Here is a 10,380-nt window from a genome sequence, read left to right as displayed (position 1 = left end):
GCCCTCCTGCAGGTGGGGGTCGGTGGCTGGGCCGCTTCCTCCCCACCTGCTGAGGGGCAGCTGGCGCCCAGCAGCCGGTCCGGGGGAGTGGGCTCCGGCCTCCCCAGAAGGCGGGGGTGGGAATACCCGGCTCCTGCAGGCCCGTCTGGAAAGGATTAAGCAGCCGTGGCCTTGAGCCCGAGTAAATAGCGTCTTATCGGGACGCATGTGGGCATCGGAGCCTTGGCAGCGAGGTGCCCCGTTTAAAGTGCTTGCCGCGCCCCTCGGACATGGCTGCGGGCGGACCCTTCAGGGACCGGTGCTTGCAGGGAGCCACACCGGACCTCTTGGGACCCTTAGTGGAAGGAAGATGGTTGGGCTGTGGCTCTTCTCTGGGCTTGTTGAGGCAGGAGGTGGCCTCAAAGTTTCTTTGTCTACGTCCTCCGAGAAAGATGGCGAGTGTCCTTTCTGTGCCTCTTCCAGAGAAGTGCGGAGCGCAGCCGGGTCTACAGAGTCCCCGCTGGTGTGGCTCTGGGTAGGCGAGAGAGACGCCAGAGGCCTGTTAGCGGGCAGCGCTCCCTCCGATGTCAGAGGGAGCCGGGCCTCGGGCTCCGGGCCTGGGCAGGCTGCGCTGCTCAGGAAGGCAGTTCAGTGTCGGGAGCTATGCGCTCCCTTGTGCTCCGGGCACTTGGCTACATTTCCATGACATTTCTGGTCGCAGCTGGAGTTGTGCTCAGATTGGGTAGAGGGCGCCCCAGAGATCTCGGAAGACCTGGGTCTCCGGGCCTTGGGGTAGAGAAGCTCGCCGTGGACTCAGGAGCTGGTGGGGCGGGTCAAGCTCTGCATCCCCTCTGTAAAGGCTCCTCCCAGGCTGGCATGGGTCGGAGGGCGGAAACCATTCTGTCCGTGTATTCACTTCTCTCCAAGAAAAGGGGGCACTGCCCGGGGCTCGTGTGTGGCAGGTGCCCATCAAAAAGCAGCTGTTGGGCTTTGAATCTGCCAAGTGAGATGTGCAGGGGGGTTCCGCAGAGCAGACCTTGTTCTGCTGTGAGCACGTTGGCTTCGTGAGGCTGCCAGGCATGGGACTTGTTCTGGGTTTTTCGTGACCTAGAACTTTTTGGAGCTTTGCCAACTGGGGTCTTGTCCGTTGAAAATTGGAGGGGGGAGTAGTTGAAGTGTGGAAACCCGGTGCTGGGCTATGGGTGGCACCCAAGGAAGGGGCGGTAGCCGTAAAGGGTTGGTTGAACGGTCTTGGCTGGGACAACTAACGTGTTTTCTCCTCTGCTCCTAAGTGAGGTCCTTCGGTACTGAAGACCGTCCCACAGATAGGCCTGCCCCTCCCAGAGAGGAGATTTATGAGTACATCATTTTCCGGGGAAGCGACATCAAAGACATCACCGTGTGTGAACCTCCAAAAGCTCAGCACTCTCTCCCGCAGGACCCTGCCATCGTCCAAGTGAGTGCGGGCTCCACGCCTGGGGGACACAATCTCTGAGGGGCGCTGGAGGCCAAGTGGAACTTGGTGTCGGCTGTTTGGCCAGAGCACTCAACTCGAGGAATGGCCTTTTAATGAAAAGTTGTTTAGTTTTTGTCCAGGCTGTTGGTGTTGCTGTGGAAAGTCTTAACTTCTGCAGCGTCAGTATTGTGTGTGGAGACAGACATGCTGTGTGTGTATGTGTGTGTGTCAGTGTCAGAGGGGGGGCGAGTGTGCCCAGGGAATCGGTGTTTGTCCATAGTTTCTGGTTGGGTCAGTCTAAATCCCCAGCGGGATGGTGTGCATGGCATACGATGCTAGCAGGGACAGCAGGACTTGCTCTGTTAAGTCTGCCCAGATGTTAAATTGCAGTGCTGTGTTATGGCGTGTTTTGCCCAGGATTACCAGGGAGCCCCGGTTCATGTTTTCTCTTGACTTGTAAATGAAGTATTCACCAGCTCCTTTGGAGCACAAACTGCAGGGAGAAGCCCCTCAGTGGGCCTGAGAGAATGGGAACTCTTGGCCTCCTTCCCATTGGGGGCAGGGCCAAGCCAGGGATGGTGTGTCTTCTCTTGTGCAGAGCTTAGACTACCTGATGCAGGCAGTGGGAGCCATTAGAGGGATTAAGTGAGTTAGGAGAAATTTGAGTGAGAATTACCTGGGCAGGTGGAGCTGGGGATAAAATGTGGTCAAGGCAGCTGTAAGCTCCCTTAGACCATCCTGGGAGCTTACCCCTCTGAGGGCCACCCAAGCTTCCAAGAAGCAGTCTGGCAGATCCGGGTGTCTGTCCCTGTCTGAACAGGCCGGGCGACGGGGGCCTGGCGCTGCTCTCACCTGTGTGTCCCCTTGCTCAGTCTTCCCTGGGCTCGGGCTCCTCCTTCCAGCCGCACGTGCCTTACAGCCCCTTCAGAGGGATGCCGCCCTACAGCCAGCTGGCCGCCAGCTCCCTGCTCAGTCAGCAGTATGCAGCTTCCTTGGGTCTAGGTGAGTAACCTTTCTTTCTGCTAACCTGATGTGCTGTGGCCTCCTGAAGCGGGCTTCAGCTTCTGATGGGGACACTGTCCTTCGAGTGCTAGGACGTTCAGTGACTACTCACTGAGAGTAGGGGAGGCAGCAGGCTGGGTCCTGGAACAGGTGAACCAAATCCACGTTCATTTGGTGTCAGCCCAGGTCTGGGGGAGGCTGTGGTACATTGTTTCAAAGACCTGATAACTTCCAGGTGTAATCACAGTGCGTCTGACTCCTTGCACATTTGTGAGCCTGTAAATGTGAAATTGAAATACAGCACTGCCAGGTTATTTCTTCTTCATTCTCCTGTCGATGCCTCGCTCAGAAATTGTTTCCCCCAGTTGAATAACTCTGGAAAAGACTATCCCAACACATAGTGATGGTCTGCCTGGGCCTGGCCGAAGCTCTTCGGAGCAGTCAGGCCATGGGGTTGGCAGCCTCACCCACCACGCTCCTGCTCTGGCGATAGGGTGTGATCAGGCCCTTGACGGTTGTGTGGGTCCCTTGCTTCTGAGTCCTGTTGTCTTGGCTGCTGCTCCTAGTGTGGCGGTGCCCTCTCGGCCCGGCTCCTTGTGTTTCTAGAACAGGTTTGTGTGAGCAAAGTGTCCTAGGAGAGATGCTTGGCTCTTTCCAAGCCTGCTAAATGCAAGACAAGTGTCTCATTACTTATCTGTGCCCTTTCTTTTTGCTCTTCTCTCCTTTCTCTTCTTTTAGAGAAGCTGGTAAGCCCTCCAGCCTCAGCCGCAGCCTCCAGCCCTAGCTCCTCTCCATCTCCACAGCCCGTGTCAGAGCCTGACATGTCCTCAGAGCCACACCAGCTCACTTCCAAGGGTAACGGCAGTTTGGGAGAACTGCACGCTGTCTTTGCATCCTGAGAGCAGGGGCGGGTAAACCATAGATAGCCCAGAGGGACAGTGGCTGTGACAGAATTGGCTGAGCCTGTGGATCGGTTAAGCTGCGTTTCTGGTTCAGCACATGGTCCTGACTTAAGAACCCTGGTTTTAAAGAAGGGCTAGAAAGGACCAGGGAGCCCTTCGCTTGCTGTGCTGCCACTGCCACGTGTGGACACTGCCCTCTGCTCAGAGGGCTGTCCCCTGGCTTTTGGCCGGTCCTCCGTGGTCTGGATTGCTGGGGGAGCCTGTTGAGCAGCTGCATGCAGCTCTGGGACTTGTGAAACATTCTTTTCATCAAAATTGGGCCTCACATGGCTGAGTACGATGAAGCCGCTTTAAAGTTGGGTGACCAGCCCGAGCTCTTGACAGGTGAACGGTGGGGCTGATGTCTGGCCTGTTAATGCTGGTGGTGGGGGTTTCTGGCCTTGCCTGGCGTTGGTTCTTTGCGTTTTGCTGGGGGTCTGGAGGTGACATGCATGACTGGGGGCAGAGCTCTGCCCACACCGTGTGGAGGCTCACTCGGTCCAGGATAGTGCCTGTCGGCCTGTGCTTTGCATGTGCCCTGCACGGGCGCCAGTGCACTTGCGGTACCAAGAAGTGACACTTCTCCCTCCTTAAATGTTACACAGACACTCTGTTCTTAGGACCCTGAAAACTGTGCCGAGGCAAGATGGTTTAACTGCTCCATCGGTGTCAGAAAGCAGAGGCCCAAGGTTCTTGCCTGTGTGCTAGCCTGTGAGGACTCAGTTGGGCTATGCAGCTCAGGGAAGGCTGTGCTGGGGAGGTGACAGGCCAGAGGAAGTGCTCTGGGGCAGTGCCCATTGTAGGGACACTGTGGTTGCCTGTGACAAGGCTGTTCCAGTCAGCCCTAGGAGTACTTTGATCAGGTGACAAGGAATTTGTCACAGTAATTTCTCTGGTTTTTGTCCTGTTGGAAAAAAATTGTGATCGTCACTTGTCCTGAGCCGCCCCTTTCGCACTAAGGACCCCGAGGTTAGGGGCTGGTCTTTTCTGTCTCAGACCTTGGTGCACTTCTACCCACAGACCCAGGACCGGGTGAGAGGGGAGTAGGCAGCTGATGAGTAAGGCACGCCCCTCTGTCCTCTTTCTTTAGAGGACCTTCTTGTGAGGCCCGGTGTCTGAGCATGCATGTCCTGTGCTCAGGGCTGGGAGTGCAGCTCCATTGCCCAAGGCAGCCTGGAAGTCTTCGTTCTTCAGAACAAGCCTGGACCCTCGAGAGCACCGCAGGCCGCACTTCTCTGTAGTCAGCGCTACTCATCTTTTCTGCTTTGTTACGCCTTACGCAAAAACAGCAGTCTCCCAGGAGCTTAACTCCAGTGGCTGACCACTGCGATTCTGGACAGTCCCAGACTAGGACGGTTCTCGCTCAGCGCGGGCCAGTGTGGAACAAGTCCTCATACAGCATCGGTACCACCAAGCCTCCTTGGGGTCAGAGCTTGTGTGGTTTTTCGAAAGCCATTCCTAGACCACCTGGGAGGTGCTCCTTGTGGCCAGGTGTTTTCCCTCTGAGGGGTTTCTGAACAGAGCCTGGGGCTCAGCGTCCAGGCTGAGCTGGCCTTGCTGCCGGGGCTAGCCGCAGAGGGGCGGCCTGCCGAGGGGGCTTGGGCTGGGTGGGGTAGACCCTCTCTGGGTGGTTGCTTGAACAGAAGTGTCTGCGGGGACTGGGGGACTTTCTCCTTTGCTCTGTTGTCAATCTGCCTTCTCTCCCCAACTCAGGAGCTGGTTTTTCATCCATCCCAGTTGGCAAGAGCCCCATGGTGGAGCAGGCTGTCCAGACTGGTTCTCTTGATAACCTGAACGCCAAAAAGCTGTTACCTGGCGGCAAGGGCACTGTGGGGGTGCAGCTCAACGGGCGCCCTGCCCTGCCAAGCGGCAAGAGTGCCAGCGGTACTGAAACACTCGCTCCCTGGGGTGTACTCCCTCTTCTCACTGTGCACGCTGCTGCCTGGGGGCTTTGTAAAAGAAATGGCGCCCCTCCCAAACACCACATGCATTTGCAGGGCAGGCCCCTGCCGCATGTCCCCTGGGTGGTGCCACCTGCTTCCTTCCCAGCTTCTGCTCTGCCAGGCGCTTGCCTTACTCTCCCCTTTTGCGCCTTAGATGTAGTTCAGCCAGCCGCTGTGCAAACGCCAGGGCAGGTGAACGACGAGAACAGGAGGCCCCAGAGGAGGAGATCAGGTAACAGCTGCTGCCACCTTTGGGCGTGCTCTCTGCCCCCACCCCAACCACCCTGCCTGCTTCTCTGGGCACAGTTTCAGGGGTGCTAGGGCTCGATGGTGGCTTCAGTGTGCTCTCCTCTCTTTTCCTCTCTTTGTCATCTGTCTTACACTCAGTAATATTGTGTTGGTGGCTCATCAGCCATGACTGTCATTTCTCCTCACAGGGAACAGACGGACAAGGAATCGCTCTAGAGGGCAGAGCCGTCCAACCAACATCAAGGAGAACACAATCAAGTTTGAGGGGGACTTTGACTTTGAGAGTGCAAACGCCCAGTTCAACCGTGAGGAGCTGGACAAGGAGTTCAAGAAGAAACTGAACTTTAAAGGTCAGAGTCCTTATGTGGGAATCTCCCTTGTTCTCCATGGAGTATCCACAGAGTGGGTCAGACAGCTGGATCCGTGAGATGGGGTGGTGATGGTGGGGGCTGTGCCCTTCAGGGTGGATGGCATGGGCTGGAGGGAGAAGTCACTTAGCACAGAGCAGTCATTTGGCTGCTGAGTGACGGCGGGCCTGCCGAGGACAGAGGTGCTTTTCTGCCTCCAGCCACTCAGTGAGCTCCACTTCTCTGTGCAGATGACAAAGCTGAGAAGGGGGAAGAGAAGGACCCAGCAGTGGTGACCCAGAATGACGAGGCCCCTGCTGAGGAGGACCACCTGGGGCCCAACTGCTACTATGACAAGTCCAAATCCTTCTTCGACAACATTTCCTCCGAACTCAAGACCAGGTGGGGGGGCGAGGGTGAGAGGGATGGGGGTCCGGGTGAGCTGGTGGGAAAACACACACTGCCTCGTTTCCAGGACTGGGACGCACTCTCTTGGTGACCACTCAGGTCTCAGGTTCAGGGCCCTACTCACATGTCTGCCACAGTGGACAAATCCATCCCAAGGTGGCAGCATGGGAGGCCCCGGCAGTCACAGGTACTGAGGGGTCTGCCCGAGCCCCACTCCCACTTCCCTCCTGGCTTCTCTGCCCTGCCCGTTGAGGCTGGGCTGGCCCCACCCCCCAGCCGAGTGACTATGGACTTTCTTCCTGATTCCCAGCTGGCCCTGGAGGCCTGAGGCCCCGGCGACCTGTCAGCCTGCGTGTTAGGAGTGTTCTGTTCCGGGTGCTCTTTCACCTGACGCTTGAGGCTGGCACCCCTCGTGTGATTTGTTTTCAGCACCTGACCGCTGGTTACTCAGGTGTTGCCCCGTGAACAAGCTAGACCATGAGAGAAATCTGAGCGGCATGCTGCGGAAACTCTGATCCCTCCACTGGCAAGCAGAGTGTCAGGCACTGCTGAGCACAGAGGGTGCAGCGAAAGCAGGCTGCGGGTCCTCACCGCCTGCGCTGAGGTCTTCTGGCGGGGACGAGTGGATGCGGAGGGGCAAGATACACACAGATTGAAATGCATTGAGGAGAACCGGGCCGTGACTCGAAATGGGCCGAGAGCAGGTCTCCAAGCCTGTTCTGTTGGGCAAGGCAGGCAGCTGTTAGAGGTTGGGAACCCAGGATTGAAGCCACCTGACCACGTGGGTCTTCGGTGAGAGTGGCTGCAGGCGGCCACTTTCCAATTGTTCAGGTGTCTCAACTGGGCCTGGTGATGGAGAGAGGCTTGGCTTCTAAAATGCTTTGAAGGGGGGGCTGATGGTTTGCTGGCAGGATGTGAGAAGAGCTGGTTGGCCTCAGTGGCAGCTGGGACATAGCTGCTGTTTCTTTAAATGAGGATTGTTAACAGTTGCGGGTATTTACTAGCGGTGCTTGGGGAGCTCAAAGGGTTCTGGAGCCATGCTGTGCTGGTCCCCAGCACCCGTAAGTATAAGCACACTCTTGGGGACCCTGTCCATTTAACCCAGCCCCTCCTCATCTGATAGAAACCTGTTTTGGGTGGGGGGGGGGGGGGGGGGGGGTTGGTCCATGGTCTGCTCCAGGCCTTGGAGACTGCAGGCCTGAGCCCAGCAAGCAGGTGGCTTCCATTGGAGTGCACTAGTGTCACAGGCTTGTTTGGTGGACAGAGGTGTGAGCTCTGTGCCCAGCAGCCTAGTCCCGTGAGGAACAGGCCTGGAGCACCTGTAGTGTTGGTTGTCCAACTGCAGGGGGCCAGCTGGGTCGCCCTTGAATGGCTCTAGGAACACAGTGACTCTTCCTCCCAGGCTCAGAAAGCTGGGATGGCTGCCCCTGCAGTCAGTTTTCACAGCCCTTGTCTGTTTCAGTTCCAGGCGGACCACGTGGGCTGAGGAGAGGAAGCTCAACACGGAGACCTTTGGGGTGTCAGGAAGGTTTCTTCGTGGCCGTGGATTCCGAGGCGGACTGCGGGGGGGCAGGGGCAGTGGCACCACCCGGCGAAACCCGACTTCCCACAGAGCCGGGACTGGCAGGGTGTGAAGAGCAGCCGGAGGTGAGTGGGTGACTTGCAGGGTTCTCTAAGGGGAGGGCATGGGGTTGCAGTACCCCTGCAGGGAGCCTCTTCAGGAAGCGCAGAGGTGAGGTCCACCCTCAAATCTCCAGGGGGCTCTTGGGGACCCCGGGCCCAGCGTTGTCAAAGTGGGTGCCTGTGCAAGAGGGCCTAGTGCTTGTTCCTCAGGGGAGAGGGGTCAGCCAGGAGAGCTGGTGACAAGCCAGGGTCTCGGTGCAGCCTGGCCCTGCCTTTTCACAAGGTCCTGGGTGACGTGCGTGCCCCTTAGGGTCTGGGTGGTAAGAGGGTCATGGTGGATGGGACTTGGAGCTGCCTGCTACGGCATGCATACAGAAGGAATTTTCCTGGTGGGTTGTGATGGGGGAGTCTAGGAAGCCCTGGCCTGACATGGGGGGACGCCTGCTGAGCCCACTCATCTGGTGTCATGTTCCCCCTGCAGGCTCCTGCAGAGGCAGCGGCAGAAATGAAGCCGAGTGAGGACGCTGCACTTACTGGACAGACAGGCGTTGGGTCACCGTTTTACTTTTGTTTTGACGTCATGGAACTTGGACATGGTCCGAGTTAGAACTGCTCATGTTCGGGGAGTGTTTAGGGTGACCTCTCTGAGGTCTCTGGGTCTTTCCTCTTCAGTTATGCACAGTCTACCTAAGGTTTTGGTGTTTTGCAAAAAGTTTTCTAGAGCGAAAGCTTGATCTTCACTTTGAAAAAAAAAATTGGGGGGGGACAACTTTGACTTTTAAAGTGGACCGTGTGGCAGCCAGGCACAGCTCTGTCACCCAGCTGGCGCTCATGCTGCTGGCCTGGTACCCCCACTGCCACTGGTGGGCCTCAGGAGCAAGGCAGGGCCAGCCCAGGGGGTGTGGGGTCGGGTGGGCCCCAGCAGGGAAAGTGGAGTTCCCGCAGATCATGTGTGAGCAGCAGACCACCTGATGTCCAGGGTGGTGGTGTTGAGGTTGGGACTGGCAGGCTGGCACTCTTGGAGGCACAGAGGGGCCTGAACATGAGCTGGGAGCTGTCTTTTACTCAGAGCCTGGCTTCCATAGGAGTCAGGATTGGGGTGGCATACCCATCCTCTCTGTCCTGCCAGTCAGTGTTGGACTCAGACCACTGTTCGAGTCTCATCCACTTGGAAATGAGCCAGTCTTTTTTGCAAGCTCGGCTGACAGAGCTCCGAGTTGTAAATAGTTGTGTTTGTTTTGTAGGTGGGTGGAGGGAGGTGGGATGTAAACTGTTGCATGAGTAAATCGGTCATCTTAGTACAAGCATGCTCCCCCCTGAAGACAGGGCATCTTGGTGAACATAAGCACCTTGGTAACTAAATCCTTAGACAGCTATAAAGATTTTGGTTCTGTATTAAGTTACTGTAAAAGCTTGGTTTATTTTTGTAGGACTTACTGGCTAAGAATTAGAATGTAGCAGTGGGGCTGCTCTGTTGGAGTAATGTATATTGTAATTAAAATAAACACGCAAACTTTAAAATCTTCTCTGCTTTGAAAGTAAGTGGTCCTGTTGATTCTGCCTGAACCCCATCACACCCGACAGGCCTGCCCTAGGCAGGCCCGAGCAAGTCGGCCGTAGGGGACCTCTGATGCTCTTGTCTCAGCTGGACTGGGCAGTGTCAGGCCCCTTCACCATGGGCCACCCTTTTGGGATGAGTGGCTCTGCTTTCATGACACAAAGTAGTTTCTAGAACTCAGTTCACAAATGAACCTGGTTCAGAAATGATCCCTTGGCCCACCCCTTACGCAGCCTCTAAGCGTCCCTGTTCTCAGTGCCTTCGAACCTGTTCCAGGGCTGGGCCCTGGACTACGCAGAGCAGCAGACAGGCTGGTTTCAGACTTTGAAGCATCCCTCCACTCTAACGGGTTTTGGGTGACTTCAGAAGCAACACACTGGTCAGCTGTTTCCTCCCTCCATACCTGCCTGTGGTCCAGTCAGGCCCAGAGTTGGACTGAGCAGCAGGCCCCTGAGGTCTGGGCCTGGCTGTCACTCCTAATTTGACAAGTTTTTGGCAAACTTTTTTTGCAACTAACATCCTTGACCAATGAAAACAATCCTCCCAGGTGCACATGCTAGATTCAGATAGCCAGGGCACGAATTTGAAATTCGTTGGGAACAGTTGAACTAAAATATTCTCTGTGCTGAGATTCTACATATTGTCAATTCAGTTACCATGTGTGACCAACCTTGCTGCTCAAGTCTTCAACTGAAAACCATTGTGACAATTGCCTGTTTTAGGCTGGACTAAAGTATCTGGGCCTCTTGACTCCTTTTTAGAAGGTAGATTACATGTGCCCTCAAGGGGAATGTAGAGTAAGAATGCTACTGAGGCAGAAAGGGGACCCTAGAATCCTAGCAGAGTTGTAAGGGGCAACCAGCTCAGGGACCCA

At 56.3% G+C, this 10,380-nt stretch overlaps 1 protein-coding gene across 1 annotated transcript in view; it reads left to right on the top strand.

The window, feature by feature from the left end:
- LSM14B (LSM family member 14B) overlaps positions 1-9,473 on the top strand; it is a 13,485-nt gene extending 4,012 nt beyond the window's left edge. Inside the window, exons 3-12 of the mRNA XM_015567677.1 lie at positions 390-514; positions 1,272-1,435; positions 2,308-2,437; positions 3,176-3,292; positions 5,092-5,262; positions 5,476-5,553; positions 5,759-5,920; positions 6,169-6,319; positions 7,788-7,972; positions 8,430-9,473. Coding sequence (XP_015423163.1) covers positions 390-514; positions 1,272-1,435; positions 2,308-2,437; positions 3,176-3,292; positions 5,092-5,262; positions 5,476-5,553; positions 5,759-5,920; positions 6,169-6,319; positions 7,788-7,959 — 1,270 coding nt within the window. The 3' untranslated portion in view covers positions 7,960-7,972; positions 8,430-9,473. The remainder of the gene's footprint in view (positions 1-389; positions 515-1,271; positions 1,436-2,307; positions 2,438-3,175; positions 3,293-5,091; positions 5,263-5,475; positions 5,554-5,758; positions 5,921-6,168; positions 6,320-7,787; positions 7,973-8,429) is intronic.
- Positions 9,474-10,380: the final 907 nt, after the last annotated feature.

The sequence above is a fragment of the Myotis davidii genome, unplaced genomic scaffold (assembly GCF_000327345.1).
Source record: "Myotis davidii unplaced genomic scaffold, ASM32734v1 scaffold244, whole genome shotgun sequence".
In the NCBI taxonomy this organism is placed as follows: Eukaryota; Metazoa; Chordata; class Mammalia; order Chiroptera; family Vespertilionidae; genus Myotis; species Myotis davidii.
Note: the sequence above shows the minus strand (reverse complement) of the source record. Positions and strands in the feature narration are given on the sequence as shown.